The sequence below is a fragment of the Callithrix jacchus genome, chromosome 1 (assembly GCF_049354715.1).
Source record: "Callithrix jacchus isolate 240 chromosome 1, calJac240_pri, whole genome shotgun sequence".
Lineage (NCBI taxonomy): Eukaryota > Metazoa > Chordata > Mammalia > Primates > Cebidae > Callithrix > Callithrix jacchus.
Genome location: NC_133502.1, coordinates 92,907,115 through 92,928,092, shown reverse-complemented (window position 1 = coordinate 92,928,092; position 20,978 = coordinate 92,907,115). Strand labels below are relative to the sequence as shown.

Sequence of the window (20,978 nt, the reverse complement as noted above, 5' to 3'; positions counted from 1 at the left end):
CGCTCTGGGCTGGAGTGCAGTGGTGCGATCCCTGCTCACCGCAACCTCTACTTCCTATGTTCAAGTGATTCTTCTGCCTCAGCCTCCCAAGTAGCTGGGACTACAGATGCATGCCACCACGTCCAGGTAAGGTTTTGTACTTTTAATAGAAATAAGGTTTCACTGTGTTAGCCAGGATGGTCTCAATCTCCTGACCTCGTGATACACCCACCTTGGCCTCCCAAAGAGCTTGGATTACATGCGTGAGCCACTGTGCCAGGCCTAGTCTTCATATTTAACTATACCTTCCTTCCTCTAGGCTCCCATATGTTATTCATTCCCTTCAGCCAGGAATGCTTCCCCTGAGTCATCCAGGTCTACCCAATTCTTAGTTATCCTTCAAAACTTAGCTGAAATACCACTTCTCTGGGGGACTCTTCCTTGCCCTGCTCCCCATGTTTTCCTCCCAAAAATACCTGTTACAATATCCTATAAATCTCCTTCATCCCTTATCAAAATAGTACTATTTGTGCAATGAGGTGCCCATCTCCTTAGCTATACCATAAAAATCTATGAGGACATAGTCTGAATTTACCTAGCACAGACTTGCATGATTTATACATTCAATAACTATCTGCTGAATGAATGAATGCTGAATAAATAGGATCAATATTTAGATTTCCCCAGGTAATCAAAGAAAACATTTAGCCAAGCCCTGGGTTGCATGCTATACAAAGAAGAAACTGTATAGGTACAAGACAATCTTGAGAAAGACCTCTCCAAAAGAAGTAATGACATAATTTTAAAAATTTTCAAACTATGTCCTATAAAAATTGAAGGGTAATTTTTTTCACTCTTTCTACTGTGGGGGTGGGGAGATGGAAGAAGGCAAATAAGCACAGGTTGGTGGTATATTTCTTGTTTTACTGTTAATTTGACACATCTGAACCAAAGCATTCACAATATTTGATATACTCTGAAGAGAATCATATACTATAGAGTCTTAGACATAACCACAGAACAAGCAGAACAATTAAAACTACATAAGGCCTTAAAATATATCCACAGTGTATATTACTTCCCTATTCATTCATTTACAAATTAGACTACATACCATTAATTTTATTTGTATTTTCTTTCATTGTTTTATTCAGGCAGCCTTCATTCAAGGAAAGGCAACTTAGTTTTTATGTGTGTGAGTTTTATTTTTACTATATTGGTTAATATAAAAGTTATGAATTAAATGTATTCTTATCTCCTATAGACAGGAGTGAATCCATGAAATCCTCAGATAGTCATCCAAAACAATAGGTCCTATTTTTAAAAATAGCCAAAGTGGGCCAAGCACGGTGGCTCATGCCTGTAATTCCAGCACTTTGGGAGGTCAAGGTGGGCAGATCATGAGGTCAGGAGTTTGAGACCAGCCTGAACAACATGTTGAAACCCCATCCCTACTAAAAATACAAAAATTGTCCAGGCGTGGTGGCGGGCATTTGTAACCCCAGCTACTCAGGAGGCTGAAGTAGGAGAATCGCTTGAACCCAGGAGATGGAGGCTGCAGTGAGCTGAGATCAGGCCCCTGCACTCCAACCTGGGTGACAGAGCAAGACTCCACCTAAAAAAAAAAAAAAATAGCTAGTGAAAAGGGATCAGATAGCCAATAGCCAGTCTGTTTGTGTTCTTTAAGAACAACTAATAGACTTTCAGGATTTCATACAATGAAGACTACTGCAATTCTATGAGATCAGTTAAAATTTAAAACATTGCATACAAAATCATTCTTGAAATCTCTAAATGCCTTTTAAATAACCAGCATGAAAACTTTAAGTAGTTGCCTCACAGTACCAAACTTAGAAGTCAAAACTAGTTAAAATTCAGTGCTATCATGACTTCTCATTTACAAGGTAACTCATTGGTAAATTAACAGATGGCATAAAAATTAAGATTTACATCATTTTTAAAGAATAAATGTATGTAATCAGAGTATACAGAAAATTCAATGTATTGTACAATAAAATAACTTTAAACCTCTATCCCTGTACAACAGGGTTTAGGTTAATTCTAGTGAACTTGCATGATTTTAAATCTCTTTTACAGTTCATTCTATTATGAGTACTTACATTGCTTTAGATACACAGCTTTTTTCAAAAGAATGTTACAGTTGTATACCAGGATAAGACTTAGTACATTGAGATATTTTAAAAATATTTATAAATTTGTTTCTAGTATGCAAAAGCATTTGGCAATACTTTTACAGCATTTGATCGTATAGAATTAATTAAAATCTCATACAGTACTCATCTTGATGTTAAAAAAAAATTCACAGAAAAAATATAAATTATACAGCCTGACTGCATGATACTGTTTATTTCCAGTTTTTAGTTCTGGTAATTAAAACCTTCATTAAGTCTGTTAACAAATCATTACCTGTACATTTATGAAGGCAACTGACATGATTTGCAAACAAAACCTTCAGGTTTTATGTTATTTACCAAAGAGTGCAGTTCAGCAAGAAAGGAAAGCCCAGTAGCAAATTTACAGAGTATTTTACAAATTTACCAGTTCCTGTGACACAAACTGTTTCAACCTTTCAAGATACTGTCCGTAAAGTTCCACATCATTGTGACCTGCTCCTTCAACCCAGAGAGGCTCCACAGGTCTTTGGCAACGTTCAAACAATGCCAGGCCATGTGAAAAGTCAATGACTTCATCTTCAGTCCCATGAATTATTAATACTGGAGAGGTTATCTTAGAGATTTTGTCAATGCTGCAGGGAAAAAGGAAAGGGGAAAATGCAATAAATTAGCTATGTAAAGGAACATAAAACAAATATTCTTGTGCTATATCAGACACACAATTCAAACATGAGAATTGTTTGAATCAGTTCAGAAGATATGAATGTCTCTTCTATTTCCAATAATATTCAAAAATTGCCTTTTAGATACTCCCTACCTTAAGATTATCTGAGGAAGTTATTTTCATGCATTGGTTTTGATGGTTTTGGTGCAGTCACTCATGCTCGTCACTCTATTTTACCTTTCTACAATGTTGACTTTTGGCACAGAGAAACTTAGGTAACCAGAAGAGGAAAATACTTAAGAACTATTTTCAAGTATGTGCTAACTTCACTTTCTGCACTCATTATATTCTTTCTCCTAGTCTCCTAGTAAAATGACAGCAAAATGTTTTATGTTTTTTGTTCTTGTTTGAGGATAAAGACACAAAACCAAGGAGAATGTATTAAAATATAATAAAACGTTGAAGCCGGAAAGAAGATTAATGTGTGAAATAATTTATTAAAAGGATAGAAGAAAACACAATTTTAGGCAGAGAGAAGGTAAAGCGATGAATGAAACCAATTTATACCACAGAATACCCTAGAAAGCTAAGGAATTACCATGGTGATTGAAATATATAGGATTTGTTCAGTCTGTGAAAGAAAGTTAGCCTCCTCTTCCCAGGTCCTTTTGCCTGTTCATATACCCAGAAACTGCCTTCCCCCAACACTGGAATGTCTGTGGACTAGAAGACTACCAGAGTTTAGAACAGAGTTATCATAAAGACCAAGGAAACATACATATTTACATTCTGGCTACTATGAACCCATTTTCCCTATGAGCCTCCCAGAATGCTGGTAGTCAGGCCACTGTCCTCCAGGAGGAAGTTTTAGAAAGAGCTTTCTTTGGAGATTATATCAGATCAGCCCTTTAGTTGATCTGCTAAATCTTAATTGTCTGTTTATATTTAAGAGTAAAGAGTTGGTTGGCTCCTTTACTTACATATAAACAGACAACCAAGAATTATCAGACATGAGAGGATAACACTTCAAATAACATAGGGATCAAAGCAAATACTTGGACAGAAACTACACGGACAAACAATTCTTTTTAAGAATACTTAGAAAAAGATATTATAATGAACATAAAATGAAAATGGAATTTTGAAAAGAAAAAAACCATCAATGAAAGAATCTAAGGCTGCATTTGGTAAGAATAAATACTTGGGTTTACTACCTAATGTCACAAAGATGGTCAACAGTAGAGGAATTAAAACTTGAATTAAAAAAATATATATATATTTCTGTTTCAAACAGTTTTTGGAGGGGCAGACAGGGTCTCATTCTATCACCCAGGCTGGAGTACAGTGGTGACATCATCTGTGTCTCCCAGGTTCAAGGGATTCTCATGCCTTAGCCTCTGAAGTAGCTGGGATTACAGGCATGCACCACATTGTCTGGCTACTTTTGTAATTCTCATGGAGATGGGATTTCACCATGTTCATCAGGCTGGTCTCAAACTCCTGGCCTCAAGTGATTCGCCTACCACAACGTCCAAAAGGGCTGGGATTATAGGCGTGAGCCACTGCGCCTGGCCAAAAAGTTTATTTTTAGTGTTGCTCTCTGTTGGTGTACCAGAAATGAAAGAGATAGCTTAACAGAGATATAAGTTGGCAACAACACTGACATAGAGATATTCAGATACATCCCGATCATTTTTACCATCCAGCTAGAAAGAAGCAGTATAATGCCTATACCTCCATTACCTGAAACAAAAACAAACCTAGAACAAAATAAAAACCCAAACATGCCTGTAGCTTGCCCTAGTGATAAGCTCATATGCTCACATACTTTCCCTACTAAAGTGATCCATTATTGGCTAATGATGAAAATAATGTGTTTTTGAAACAATCCTTGCTCTTTTTTATAAAGAACCATGTGATGACTTTGCCTTTGGCCCATCTGTCATTCACAAAAAATCTTTTGCATTGCTGCCAATTGGAGAAAGTAAAGAAAACTGAAATTTGCCAGCTTATTTCTTGTCTTCTCCTTCTTTAAGAAAAAAATCGGCCATTAATTTTTCCCAACTGTGAAGAGTAGGTGGGGGAACTACTCCTGTCTTGAGAAGCATGAAGGAAAAGTAGCTGCTTTACTTTTAAATACATCTAAGTATGTTTGCAGGTTTTGTGACAGCAATATTTAACTCTAGTTAAGATTCAACTTTTTTTTGCAATTCACATCTTTTGTAAATTAGGTATCATTAATTAGATATTTACTCATTTTAACCTCTACCTGTTCTTCTCTAACATCAAGTGTCTCACTGGATGGCACCATCATCCATTAGCACCTCAGGGCAGAAACGCAGTAGTTGTGTTCAAGTTCTTCTCTTTAGCATCCTATATCCAGTCTGATAATTAGTTCTGTCAAATTTATCTTTGAAATATATTCCCAATACTAGTATCGCCACCTAAGGTGTAAGGCCCTTGGCAACTTTCATCTGATTACTATTGCTCAAGCATTTCAGCCTTCTGACTGGTCACCTGCTAATAATACCCTCTCTACAAATAAATTTTTCTTAATTTCTGTGTGCTTAAAATAGAAGCTTATGGCTGAGTGAACTGTATTATGAACACTTTAAATGATGAAAAATCCCCAAGTTTCTTGGAATTGAACTACTTTGAATATTGCTACTTACTTTGGGAATGCATCAAAACAGTAGGTCTTCTTGGTATCAGGAAAGGCAACTCGCATTCCTGAGGTCAGAGGAGAATGAAGAATAACAGCAGCACTCTCATATCGAGCAGCAAGATCCACAGATGGTACTGTCCCTATACTTTGGCCATATATAATCACATTTTCAGGGCGAATGCCATATCTACAAAGTTCAGGAATTAAAAAAAAAAGTTGGAATAGTGTGAAATGTTCTATCATTCTGAAGGATTTGATCTTAGAATAAGACAATGTCAACTAATCCATGTTTTAAACTTATTACTATTATTTTATAAAGTCTGTATCATCAGCTTATTTCATGCGTTTCTACTTCATCTTTTAGAAGAGTAATAGCTAAGTATTTTAAGATTTCAATCTTAAGAACTAAATTTATTAAATAATTTATTACACTATAGTATTTCAACCTAGCATAATGTTGACTAAGTTTGGAGCACATCACTAATATTTTAATGAACAGATGTTGAATGAATAGGTCATATTTATTTTCTATTCAATGTAACAAGTTATTTATTTTTCCATATATTAAGAGTGGCTCATTTTAATTTCCAAAATTGGTCATATTGATGAACGGCTACATATAGTTATGATATGAAATGAATAAAATATATGTATGGTGTTAGTCAAGAGCAAATTATGATTTTATAATTTTTCTTAAAATTTGTCTTTGCTTAGTTGTAGAAATAGACTAATGGTTGAAAACATAAAAAAGAATTCCAAACACCATATGGTCCAGTTATTTATGAATAGACTTCATGCTAAAATCTCAAGGCACTATGTAATCCCTTTTAAATGGCTGCAGGTTTAAATAGGTGAAAACTCACTGATTCAATATGTATTTATTGGGTACCTAGTATGTTCAAGGAACTGCACGCTACTTGTCTAAAGTAAAATTATCCCAAATGTAAACTACTGCAAGTGCCAGTGCAGTGTCACCTGAGCTAATGAATATGGGGTTAAAGGTTATGTGACATTAAATACATCTTTCCACTTAGAAGGCAGACAGCAGTCACTCTGGCAGCTAAAAGCACAATAGCTTTTTTTGGAAATTTTTTGCAAAGATAAAAGATCTTTCTGAGAATCTGAATATTCACTAGGAAACAGTGAGGCAAATTGTCCATGTGTTCTCTTCCAGGGGCATAATACTATTTCAACTATACAGGTAGTAACACAGCTTTCCCCACATAGTTTCTTCAAATCAGTACTACACAAGCATTTGGATAGGACACAGAAAGTGGGGCTCTGTCTACTCTAAATTGACTAAATGTTAGCAAACTCAGAAAACCTTTTTTCTTTACAACAGACCTAGCTGCACATATTTCATATGAATGAAGGAATTAGAATGAACATTTGCAGCATAACTACAATTCTTGAGGTTGCATTGTTGCTGTCAGCTGAATATCAGCATTGCTGGTGGCAATCATGAAATTTGGGCTAAAGCTAGCAATGACAATGCTCCAGGATGGAGTCACAGAGGTAGCTGACAATTAAGCATTAGAGGACTCACAGGAGTAACAATTGCCTAACAGTATGAGCTAGAAAGGAGTTTAGAGATCATTTAATCTAGAGTCCAGCTGCCTAATGAGCAGATCTTCAAAGTCACAGTAGGTGACAGCTCTATAATTAGAACCCAGGTATACTGACTCCCAGTTTAGTGGTTTTTTTTTTCTCTGAAGCACACACATGAGGAGCTCAAGGATGCTGTGGGAAAGGTGCATAGTGAATGCCACACCCTTAGTTTCTTTTAGTGCAACAGAAGGTCAGAAATTGGAGTTACTAGGGATATCCAATTTTCCCAAAAAAGGACATCATTCAAATAATAATTATTTAAGTTCATTATTTTATCTCTTCTCCCGGTTACTTCCATCTTAACTTTTAATCAGGCAAAGAAAAATAAAAGGCATGTATTCTACTTAGACACATTTCATTAGATTACTGAATTCTGGAACTGTTAAATTATCTTTTCTCAACCTCTTCATTAAACAGATAAGGACATATGGGCTCAGCGAAGTTATATTTCCTAAGTACCTACACTTGCGAAACTCCTCCAACTATATTTTGGGTTCAGCATGAAAGAAAACAGAAGTCTATAGCACTTGGTAGCTTAACAAAAAAAAGAAGAAAACGGAAGTCTAAAATTCTAAAATATAAGTACTAAAAATAGTATGTGGGATTACTGATAAAATCTGCCCATTCCTCATTAATCCTGGCTATCACACATACTATAAATATTAATCAAGACTGAAAATCATTTTTGAAAGTTTTCTTCAAATTGATAAATGCCAAGATTCAAAAAAAAAAAACCCAAAAACCGGTAAAGTTGACCACTTAAAAATGGGATTCTTTTTCACACACACATAGAACACTGAACTGAACACTAATATGTTTTGTTTGAGTAAAGTGACCTTTTTGTGTTACTGGGAAGCACTACGAATGAAGGTGAGTTTTAACTCAGCACCCTTTAAAACTTCATTATTCCACTGAAGTTAAACTTTAAAAGTGTGAACCTTACGGCTCAATAAAGCTATTTTTTAAAAATTACAATACTTTCTTAGTTATTATACCTTATTCAACTGGCTGACTGTAAAAAGTTGGCAGTTTTTTTGTTTTAAGGCCTGATGGAACTGATACCAATATACCTAGCAATTTCTAAATTTATCAATTAAACAATAATTTTACCATTCCCATCAACTCTTTACTTACAACTTGCCAACTTTTTTCCTTAATCCTCATATTTATGTTTTTATATAATTTCAATTGATTTTAAGAATCCCTTTTATGTAGAACTGTGTTATGAGCATAATTTTACTACATTTCTTTGGAAGGAAAAATAGTTTTAAAGATATTTTTAATGTCTTTAATAGTATTAATCTGAAATAATATTAACTATTTTAACATTATTTGAGGAAAGTCTTCCTAAATGAAATATTTAATATTTAAACATTAAATTAGAAACAGTAAGTTTTCTTTATATCCTATAGCTTCAGTCTATAACATCCTGGAAATCAGGTATTTTATTTGCATATAGTAAAAAGAATAGCTTATAATAAGGTATCTGTTTATTGTACACTAACCTAATTAATACACTGAAGTCTACCAAATTGTTATTTTTTTCAAGAAAAATGTTTAGATATCTTGGTGACTAGAAAAGATTAATGAACTAGGTTCCCCAAAATGTATTCTGCTATAATCAAAGAATAACTAACACAGTAATAAAATTTTATCAAACAATTTATCATATTATTATTATTATTATTTTCAGCTGGAATCTCACTCTGTCGCCTAGGCTGGAGTACAGTGGCGTGATCTCAGCTCACTGCAAACTCCACCTCCTGGGTTCAAGCGATTCTCCTGCCTCAACCTCCCAAGCAGCGGGGATTACAGGAACCCGCCACTATGCCCAGCTAATTTTTTGTATTTTTAGTAGAGTCAGGGTTTCACCATATTGACCAGGCTGGACTTGAACTCCTGAACCTCATGATTCACCCATCTCTGCCTCCCAAAGTCCTGGGACTACAGGTGTGAACCACTGTGCCCAAGTTAAAAAATTCTTTTTATTTGATATCATCTCTCCCAATTTTAGGAATCCAGAATATAAAGTAAAATTTCATTTTTACAGAATGAATATTTGAAAAAGTTCTAGTAATGTATCTTTAAGTTGTACTTCCCAGGAATAATCACATAAAGTAATGTAAAATCTTGGCTTAGGATTTTAATAGAAAGCAATCCAATCCAACTTCTCATACTGTTAATGATAGATCAAGTGAATAATTAGCTAAGTCAGTATTTTCTCTCATTTTCTTGAAAGTTTGCAGCTTTGAATAAACGTTTTTTTATATCATACTCCAATAAGAAAACTTACAAAACCAAACATTTGTGTCACTGGATTTCACTTCTTTTTTTAACTTTTTAAGAGACGAAGTCTTGCTCTGTCACTTAGGGTGGAGTGCAGTGCCACGATCAGCGCGCACTGCAGCCTCAAATTCCTGGCCTCAAGTGATTCCCCTGCCTTAGCCTCCTAAGTAGCTAGGACTATATAGGCATGCACCACCAACATCCAGCTAAGGATTTAAATTAAAAAAATATATATATATATACATAAATTAGTGTAGACAAACAAACCTGAAACTGTCTTTAAAAACATTGTTTTGCTATGTGAAATTTAAAACTGTTGTCTAAAAGTTTAACTATTCACAGGTATATAATAGTTAAGTATAACCTCTATATAGCAGTTATGTATAATAAAACAACTTTTATTCTATTCTTACACAAGATATTTTTAGCTAACAACCGCAAGTATGAAAAATAACGTCCAACCACAATTTACCTTGTCCTAAGAGCAAGCCAAGCAGCTTCAATGTCTGCATAGAGGTTCTTCTCTGTGGGTTTCCCAGAACTTGCACCATATCCAGAATAATCATATGAGAATATATTACAATTAATCCGTGATCCTAGACCTATGTAAAAGCTGCTCATTTGACCAAGATCAACAGCATTTCCATGTGAGAAGAGTAAAGTGTATTTTGCATTGGGTGAGCAACGTACAAACATACAGGCAATTCTGTTGCCTTTACTGGTTCTAGTCATGAAACACTCAATAGCATCTTTTTCTCTAGAAGAATACTGCCAGTCTGCTCGTTCAGATAGATGTAAAGTCCAACGGCTTCCACTTTCATCACACATCAGTGTATAAGTTGGATCAGGTGGCAAAAACGCTAATTTTGAAGCAATTTTCCCTGGACAAGGAGGACAGCAGAAGAGGCAACATAGCTCACTAAATGAAAGATTATTCATGCTCTGAAAAAGAAAAGGAGATAGCAAATATTTTAATAATTGAATGTAGATTCTACATACTCATACAATAGACAGTTAAAACAAAGACAGGGTAAATTTTATTGGTGGTTAACCACTACTACTATTATTTTAAGTATGATTCCAAACAGATTTTTGGCTTCTTTCTTTTTTTTTGAAATGCAGTTTCGCTCTTGTTGCCCAGGCTCAAGTGCAATGGCGTGAACTTGGCTCACCAAAATCTCCACCTCCAGGGTTCAAACGATTCTCCTGCCTCAGCCTCCCCAGTAGCAGGGATGGGATTACAAGCATGCACCACTACGCCTGGCTAATTTTGTATTTTTAGTAGAGACAGGGTTTCTCCACGTTGGTCAGCCTGGTCTCTAACTCCCAATCTTAGGTGATCCACCCACCTCAGCCTCCCAAAGTGCTGGGATTACAGGCATGAGCCACCACGCCTGGCCTCTGGCCTCTTTCTAGAACTTTAAATCCTGGAGTGAGGCAAATATCCCTGACCAGCAGACAGACTCAAATACTATATGACAGGTTTCAAATAGCAGCGATTGTTATCTCATTTAATAAAAATGTCAAAAATGATAAAGTAATATTTGCCATTTTTTTACAAATAACAACACTGAAGGTATGCAGTATCTTTAGTGTAGTCTGTAATTTCTATGTAACTAAGCTAAACTTCTTAGAACCTCATGGAGAAGCTAGGGATGTAGCATAAAGCAAATACGTTACAACATTTATGAAACTATTTGTCAGGTATTGTGCCAAATGTTCTATGTATATTACTTTACTGTGTAAGTTGGCGTGAGAAAGGAAACTTGAACAAGATGAGGCAGTAGTGGAGCCAGCATTTGATTTCAGGCTGTCACTACAATATGTTACTGGGCTACACAGCCTCACAGATTCAGAACACATTCAGAAGACTATCACTTTGGTCATAGTACCAGTGGCCCAAATAACCTACAGAACACTAAAGTGTATCTATGTATGTATGAATGTATGTAATTACTGCCCAAACTAAAAAGGCTATACTATAGAGTTTATTAAGGAAAAAAGGTAAAACCTACTAAAGGCAAACTTTTCTAAATGTTTTGAAGGGAAAGAATACAAGGTTTAAAGTTAGGAAGCTGGGGTAAAATCCTAACTCTACCGTTTACCAGCTGTATGTCCTTGGGCTATTTTATCTCTTTGACTCTCATTTTCTTCAGAAGTATACAAGACCAATACCTACATTGAAGGAAGTGGTTGTGAAGATCAAATGATGGTGTAGTGAAGGCCCATCATACAGTGAGTGATGGCCATATAGTTGGCACACTTTAACATAGGGACAATTCTATCTTGTCCTTTTTCAAACTCCTGTCTCTTTTTAGCAGAATTAGACCATCGCTTAGTTCCAGAAAAAAGGTATTCAAAACTAACACCTTACAGGTTTGGTGGCATCCAATTTTCTCAAAAAAAAAAAAAAAAAAAAATCTAAATGTAAGAACAGAAAAAAATAGAAAGGTGTATTATCATACCAAAAATGGGAAGAAAACTCAAGAGAGTGACTAAATGGTTGAGAATATCGGGGGGGGTGTGAAATGCCCTTTTCACTCATTACAGAATCAAATATAACCTATAACGCTCAATATAAATGTGCTTATATAAAAGAGCAGAAAAAGCAGAGGAAGAGAAAAACAAGGGTAAGTATTAAATAAAAGGCTTCAAAAGGTGAGGGAAGGGCAGAAAAACATCTTGGATATTAGGAAATGCTTTAATCGTTTTCCACACCTTTATTCCTTTTTAGCCTTCAAAATATAGCCTGAGTAAGTTAACGGCTTACTCTGGTTGGAACAAAAATTTGGACAGAAATGACAACTAGGTGTCATCTGCTAAGTTTAATTGAGGGATTCCTGAAGTGTTGTGCTGAGAATGAAGGCATGCACCAGGCTTAGCTGGCAAAAGATATGTGATAAATGAGTGATGTTTACTACAGGCTCTGGCTACAAATTTACCATCCTGGTCAGGAGGATGAAGTGCCTGTTGAAGAAGATGGAAGGGTAAAGACTCAAAGGGTCTGTTCCAGAAGAGGAAATGACCTGCAGAAAGATTAGGTACAAGGTATAATATCAATATTATCTGTTTAATATCTGCCTATGGTTATTTCTCAACCCCAATGGCCTGATATATCATTTATTGCTGAGCCACAACAGCCTTTTAAAAAGCTTGATTTACAGCTACATGGCACATATCTAAACTATGGGCCTATAATTTACCTCTTAGTCAGAAAAACTTTCTTTTTATTTTTTTTTTGAGATGAAGTCTCGCTCCCCTGCCCAGGCTGGAGTGCAGTGGTATGATCTTGGCTCACTGCAAACTCTGCCTCCTGGGTTGAAGCAATTCTCTTGCCTCAACCTCCCGAGTAGCTGGGATTACAGGCATGCACCACCACACCCAAGTAATTTTTCTATTTTTAGTACAGACAGTGTTTCATGATGCTGGCCAGGCTGGTCTCGAACTCCTGACCTTAAGTGATCTGCCTGCCTTGGCTTCCCAAGATGTTGGGATTACAGGTGTGAGCCACTGCGCCTCACAGAAAAACTTTTACACATTGTAATAAACTAGTTTTGAAACAAACCTGGCTGGTTGAACACATATAATGCTGTGAAGAAGCTTCTGGGGATGAATACCAAAGGAAAGAAGCAGAAAAAAGAAAAACTGAAGTGCCGGAGTCTAGTTTAATGAAAAGATAACTTCATTTTTTTTTTTTTTTTTTTGAGATGGAGTCTTACTCTGTCCCCCAGGATGAAGTGGAATGATGTAACCTGGGTTCACTGCAACCTCTGCCTCCTGGGTTCAAGTGATTCTCCTGCCTCAGCCTTCTGAGTAGCTGGGATTATAGGTGCCCACCACCACACCCGGCTAATTTTTGTATTTTTAGTAGAGATGGGGTTTGACCATGTTGTAACATCAGGCTGGTCTCGAACTCCTGACCTTGTGATTCGCCCGCCTCGGCCTCCCAAAGTGCTGGGATTACAGTTGTGAGCCACAATGTCCAGCCTCACTTTTTTAATGTTGACAAAACGATTCCCACATCCAATGCCCAAAAGCCAGATATTGGGCCTTATTTAATGACAAGAACTTGCAAATGATCACTTTCCTAATAACAGGCCTGGTATAGGGCAGCAACTCAGACCTACTTTCAAAAGTTAATTTAATACTTTTTCTGTAAGTTAAAGAATTTCACAAAAAGTATAAACAAATCTAAGTTTTAGCATAATGTGAGCAGGTTACTGCAGAAAAACACCATTTCATTCTTTAAAAAAAGATCACTAGCAAAATTGTCTTTACTAAACAGATTTAATAGTTGGAAAAAAAAATCACTGAAATAGCCTGTTAAACTTTCAAGTCCAACTTGTTCATCTAAAACTCACGTAGGGCTGGGCACCGTGAATTGCTTGAGCAGTAACAATTAAAAAGCACATTGGCAAGCTAAAAGATCAGGGTTGAGTAATTTACAAATATGATTTTTTTTGTGGGAATTAAGAGATAAAAAATAAAAAAATTTAATAGGTAACAATAAGTAGAAATACCAATATCCATACTATCGAAGTCCCAAAGAGAAAATAAAGACAATCCAATAATTTCTCAGAATTAGAGGGGGAAAAAGGTCAGATTGAAACAGCTCAAAGAGTACCAAAAAACAAAATACTTACAAATCAACAAGATCAGATGAACATATGACTTTCCAATATCAACACTAGAAGCCAAAGACAATGGAGAGAGAATTTCAAGCTAAAGAAGAAACTTTTAATCTAGAATTGTACATACAGCAAAAATATGGTTTTAATATGAGGATAAAGCTATCTGGGCTGGGTGTGGTGGCTCAAGCCTGTAATTCCAGCACTTTGAGAGGCCAAGGTGGGAGGACCACTTGAGCAACATAGGAAGACACTGTCTCTATCGAGAGAGAGAGAGAGAGAGAGAGAGAGAGAGAGAGAGAGATATCGAGATCGATCGAGATCTGCAGACACACAAAAACTCTAAGACTTAACCAAATCAAGTCTGTCTTTGAAAAACTCCAGCAAGGAAAGGAGGAGATAAATCCAAGGGAAGGCCAGGCACAGTGGCTTACACCTGTAATCCCAACACTTTGGGAGGCTGAGCTGAAAGGATTGCTTGAGCCCAGAAGTTCAAAACTAGCCTGAGTAATATGGCAAAACTCCATCTCTATAAAAAATACAAAAATTAGCCAGGCATGGTAGTGTGTGCCTGTAATCTCAGCTACCAGGGTGGCTGGGGTGGGAGGACCACTTCAGCTGAGATGTCAAGGTTGTAGTGAGCTGTGATTGAGTCACTACACTCCAGCCTGGGATACAGAGTGAGAGTCTGTCTCAAAGACAACAACAAACAAACAAAAACCTCCAAAACCCCAAGGGAATTCTGTGAGATATCTGAGATATGAAAAATAAAGGAGAATCATTAATAAAAAGTTTTTTGTACAAGTGAGCAATGGGAGCAAGGAAGGTGAAGAAAAAGTATATCCCTAAAAATCCAGAAGAAAACTTTGGTGAATATGAATACGAAGAGGATTGATAAAAGAGTTAGAAACTATTTAAGAGGTAAAAATGTGCTGGGGTATCTGACTTGTTGAGGATGCTAACTGATACTGATAAGCTTAAGACATAGAAGAAAGCATGAATATAAGCGTGACTCTTAATGTCTGATATTATCATCAGAAAAATGACAGTGTAGGGCATATCTAAAGGAGTTATAATTACCCACTGCAAACATCTAGCTTTACATATTAATTAGTGTCCAACTTAAGGAGAGAATAAGCACAAAGAAACAAGAAAAAGAAAATTAAGGGCAGATATCAACAAAACAAAGAACAAAAAGCCACGGAGAACCAACAGTTGATTTTAAGTAAAGACTTCCACTACTACTATAGCAAATAGCATTAACTGAACCCCTATAAAGTGTCAGGCACTGTTCTAAATACTTTTCACACATTAATCTTTTCAACAATGCTCTGCTATAGGGACTATTATTATAGCCATTTTGCAATCAAAGAAATGGAGGCATAGGATAGTTATCTAAGTTGTCTAATGTCACACATCTGATAAATGGAACTGATATGTACATGACAGATTCTGTAACCTAAACGCATAAGCACTGTTTTATACTAACACAAGACTGATTACAAGAAAGAGATAAGCAAAATAAACAAAATAGTGTACTAGGGGAAAAAGGAGTTTGAGCTACAGACATAGTTTCTAGAAATGAAAGAATATCATGTGTCAATAAATAACCTAGACAAAATTCACTTTTTTTTGAGTAATATAAAAGGACAAAATTGGCACAAAGGCTAGAATATGCAAATAACCATAAGAACTTCAAATGGACATCGAAGACCACCTTCATGTAAAATACTTTTGAAGAACAGTTAAGTTATTCTAGAAAATGAATGCTGCTCAGCAATTGCTTTCTGAGGCTATTATAACCTTTATCCCCAAACTTAGAACTGTAAGTCCATTTCACTTTGAACATGCATGAAAAAAACCTTAAAATAAAAAAAGGGGCCGGGCGCGGTGGCTCAAGCCTGTAATCCCAGCACTTTGGGAGGCCGAGGCGGGTGGATCACAAGGTCAACAGATCGAGACCATCCTGGTCAACATGGTGAAACCCCGTCTCTACTAAAAATACAAAAAATTAGCTGGGCATGGTGGTATGTGCCTGTAGTCCCAGCTACTTGGGAGTTTGAGGCAGGAGAATTGCCTGAACCCAGGAGGCGGAGGTTGCGGTGAGCCGAGATCGCGCCATTGCACTCCAGCCTGGGTAACAAGAGCGAAACTCTCAAAAAAAAAAACAAGGAACAACATGTAAAGTGATATAAACACAAATACAAAATCCAGTTGGAAAACAAGAATGATAAATCTTCCAACGTTAAACCAAAGTAATTCATATTAATGAACTAAAGGAAAAAAACACATGGTTTTCTTAATAGATATACAGGGACAAAACAATATGGTTGGTAGATGATAACATCACCTTGATAGAAAAACAAAATAACCTAGAAAGCATTAAAACAAATGAGACTTCTCAGCAATTTTGGCAAATGCACGAACTTAGGGAAACTGATACATTTCCATGTTAGCTAGAATTAAACAACTAAAAATATAGTAAAAAAAATAAAATAATAAGAGCACCCACAACCAAAATAGCTATCTAGGAATTAATATAAAATAGAATGCAGAAAACCTTTATGCAGAAACATTTTAAATAAGAACATTAAAAAATGGAAAGAATGACTTAAGAGAATTGAGAATGTTAACTCTCCTAAAACAAAAATCTCAAGGTAATTCCCATTAAAATTCCAGCACAAATTTGAGGAACTCAAAAGTGATTATAAAATTGATATAAAAGTATAAAGGTCTGTAGAAAATAAAATAATAAAACTAAGAAAAAGAAAAAAAAACTCCTCCACTTATAATCAAGAAAAACAAAATGCAGAGAATTCATACAGAAGCTCAAGGAACCCAGAATACCCAAATCAATACTGAACAGAAAAACTAAGTTGGAGGATTCACACTTCCCAACTTCAAAATGTAGGGGCCCGGCGCGGTGGCTCATGCCTGTAATCCCAGCACTTTGGGAGGCTGAGGCGGGTGGATCACGAGGTCAAGAGATCAAGACCATCCTGGTCAACATGGTGAAACCCCGTCTCTACTAAAAATACAAAAAAAAATTAGCTGGGCATGGTGGTGCGTGCCTGTAATCCCAGCTACTCAGGAGGCTGAGGCAGGAGAATTGCCTGAATTCAGGAGGTGGAGGTTGCAGTGAGCCAAGATCGCGCCATTGCACTCCAGCCTGGATAACAACAGTGAAACTCCGTCTCAAAAAAAAAAAAAAACAAAACAACAACAACACTTAACAATAAAGCAACAGTTACCAAGACAGTATGGTACTGGCATAAGGACAGACAAATATATCTAAGGAATAAGAACTGAGAATCCAGAAATAAACCTGACATTTATGGTCAGTTAATTTTTGATAAGTGCCAAAACAATTCAACGGTGAAAGAAGTGTTTCCAACAAATGGTGCTGGGGCAACTTGATATCCACATGCAAAAGAATGAAATTCTACACCTACTTTATATCATGTAAAAAAATCAACTCAAAATGGGTCAAAGACTAAATGTAAGATCTAAACATGAAGCCTCAGAAGAAAATAGTAGGCATAAATTTTTGCCACATTGGGTTATCAACTGTTTCCTTAGAAAAGATACTGAAAGCATAAGCAACAAAGAAAAAAAAAAAAGATAAATCAGACTTCAAATTAAAAACTTCTGTTTCCAAAGACACAAGGATAGTGAAAAGACAACCTATTGAATGTGAGAAAATATAAAGAAGCTTTACAATTCAACAATAAAAAGACAACCCAATTAACAAATAGGCCAAGGTATTTACAGGCATTTCTCCAAGAGATATACAAATGACTAATGGGCATGTGAAAAGATGCCTAACATCATCAGTCATTAAGGAAATGAAAATCAAAACCACAATGAGATACAGCTTTATCTCCATTAAGATAGATATAATAAAAAAGACATAATAATAAAGGTTATCTAACAGGTAGAGAAATTGGAACCCTCATAAACTGCTGACGGGAAGAAAAATCATACAGTCACATTAGAAAACAGTCTGGTTATTTTCCCAAAAACTTAAACAGAGTTGCCATTTGACAAAGCAATTCTACTCTCAAGAGAAAGGAAAACCCAGGTCCACACAAAAATTTGTACGTACATGTGGAGCATTATTCACAATAGCTGAAAAATGTTAAGCAATCCAAATGTTCACCAACTAATGAATGAACAAAATGTAGTTCATAAAATGGAATGTATTCCATAAAATGGAATACTATTTGGCAATAAAAACAAAATACTGATACATGCTACAATATGGATGAACTTTCAAAACATTATGCTATGTTAAAGGGGCCAGCCATAAAAGACCTCTTTTTTTTCTTTTCTTTTTTTTTCAAAGACACAGGCTCTCCTTTTGTTGCCCAGGCTGGAGGGCACTAGTGTGACCACAGCTCACTATAATTTCAAAAACTCCTGCACTTAAGTGACCCTCCCACCTTAGCCTCCCAAGTAGCAAGATTACAGGCATGTACCACCATACCCAGCTAATTTTTAAAATTTTTGTAGAGACGGTGTCACAGTAGGTTTTTCAGGCTGATTGCTAAATTCTGGCCTTCAGTATTCACCTCCTCAGCCTCCAAACATGCTGGGATTACAAGGAGCCACCATGCCTGGCCCACAGAAGACCATTTATTGTATGGTTCCATTTATACAAACTATCTCAAATAGGCATATCTATGGAGATAGAGGGTAGATTAGTGGTTGTCTGGGAATGAGGAGAACAGGAGGGGTGGACAATAATAATAGCTAAAGGGTGGGGGTTTCTTTCTGGGGTAATGAAAATGTTCTAAAACTGATTTGGGTGACTGTTGCACAACTTTGTGAATATATATATTAAAACATTGAGTTTTATCTTAGATATTTCAGACTTATAGTATGTCAATTATTTATTAATAAAGAAGTTACCAAAAAATGTCTATGAAGAGCAAAGGTATATATGTGTACACAAACACACACACACACCACTCTTTGGGTATATAAAAGTAAGGCACAAATTGGTATCTATATATGGGGTAGGTGGGAATTTTCCCTCCCAGATATTAAGACACATTGCACAAAGTCAAATAAGGACAGAGTGGTGCTGGCAGAGAAACAAATAGACCTAGTAACAGAGCTTATAAATGAACCCCTGTATGAATGGGACCAGGGATTGACAAAGCTGGTTTCTCAAAGCAGTAGGAAAGGATGGATTCTTTAGAAGACTGTGCTGATAAAACTTACCACATGGGGTAAAGTGGTTGAATCCCTATATCTTGGAATACAGAAAGCAAATTCCAGGCAGACTACAGAACTAAAGAGCAAAACTAATTTTTAAAGCATCTACAAAAGACAAACATTTGTAGATTTAGCTTCATTCAAATAAAAGATTTCTCTTAAATGAAAAATGTCCTGTTTGGATGATTTCATCCTCCCAAACTGTCTGTAAGGAACTTTAGCAAAAACAAGAAAAAACTGGGTAACTTAAGAACAATCGACAAAAGATAGGAATAGGCAATTCACATGGCTAACAAATATATGGAAAAAGGCTCAACCTCACCAACTATCAGAGGAATCAAAAAATAATACATCGGGCCGGGTGCGGTGGATCACGAGGTCAAAAGATCGAAACCATCCTGGCCAACATGGTGAAACCCTGTCTCTACTAAAAATATAAAAAAATATTGGCTGGGCATGGTGGGGTGTGCCTGTAATCCCAGCTACTCAGGAGGCTGAGGCAGGAGAATTGCCTGAACCCAGGAGGCGGAGGTTGCGGTGAGCCAAGATCGCGCCATTGCACTCCAGCCTGGGTAACAAGAGCTAAACTCCATCTCAAAAAAAAAGAAATAATACATCAAAACTAAAAGAAAAAAATTAGAAAGCTGAATATTATCCAGTGCTGGTGAGAATGGAGGGGGGGAATGGGAATCTTTGTAAACTGCTTGGTAAGCCCACGATGCTTACCAATGACCCAGAATCTCACTCTTTGGTAAGTACTACAAAGAAATACTTGCACAAGGTCCTTAAGGTGTATCTGAAGCATTGTGTCGGGGCCTCAGATGCAATACAGGTTCCACACATGGGGAAAAGAGTAAGCATGTGTTGAATGAAGATAATGGAAAAATAACACAGTCAGAAACAATGACTGATGACTAGGGCTTAAATATAATGGTATTGGGTGAAAAAAGGCACAAACTGATACCTATAATACCATTAACATATATGCACAACAGACATAAACATTACACTATCTTTGAGGACAAATACATTTCTAAGGGTATGTATGTCAGAGTATATGCTCACGGAAGGGTAATGGGGATGGAAGTTAAAAAGAAAAAAAATAGAAATTAAGTAAAACTAAAGCAGGGCCTATGCTCATAGACTGATGGTGACAATGTGCCATGAACAGATTAGAAATTCCAAAGGGCAACAATCACATCTGCTTGCTTACAACTGGACATCTAGTAGCAAGCAGAATACTTGACATATCGTAGGTTTTCTAATACTTTTTAAATGAATGAGTTACATATGAAAATCACTTTTCTCTGGGAATTCAAACATGAGTCACTATTAAATTGCCACTGACGAAAGAATGGCCACTATCTATTTATTTTCAGCATTGTCAGCAATACCAAAAAGTGTGGAGTTTTGGGGTGTGTGTGGACTGTGTATTATTCATTGTTGTTATTACATGTTTCTTAAACCAAAACAGACCTTATAAGAAAACTTACCATTTTAATATATTATGTGGCTTACTGGGTGAAATGCTTGAGCTCTGAGAATAAGACAGAGGCATTTCATACCAAAACACTGGTTGTCTCTTAATGACAGAGAATATCAAAACCTATTTTCAAGGTTGTGACCAGAAGAAAGCATTCTAATTTATTTGCTTCAAACAGCCCATTCTTTTAATTTAGCCTTATCTTCCTCAAATGAATAAAAAGTAACCTTGCAGTTCTAAAGAGCTTGACCTAATTTCATGAATTACCCACAGGGGTAATTCAACTCTCTGCACCCAAGAAGCTCCTACA

The 20,978-nt window shown here is 36.2% G+C and overlaps 1 protein-coding gene across 7 annotated transcripts in view; it reads right to left on the bottom strand.

Moving 5' to 3' along the window:
- Positions 1-882: 882 nt before the first annotated feature.
- ABHD17B (abhydrolase domain containing 17B, depalmitoylase) overlaps positions 883-20,978 on the bottom strand; it is a 47,070-nt gene continuing 26,974 nt past the window's right edge. For all 7 annotated transcript variants that reach the window (XM_078366684.1, XM_078366693.1, XM_078366695.1 and 4 more), the window contains 3 exons: positions 9,810-10,279; positions 5,451-5,630; positions 883-2,746 (listed from right to left, as the gene is read on the bottom strand). In XM_078366684.1, coding sequence (XP_078222810.1) covers positions 2,527-2,746; positions 5,451-5,630; positions 9,810-10,276 — 867 coding nt within the window. In that variant the 5' untranslated portion in view covers positions 10,277-10,279 and the 3' untranslated portion in view covers positions 883-2,526. The remainder of the gene's footprint in view (positions 2,747-5,450; positions 5,631-9,809; positions 10,280-20,978) is intronic.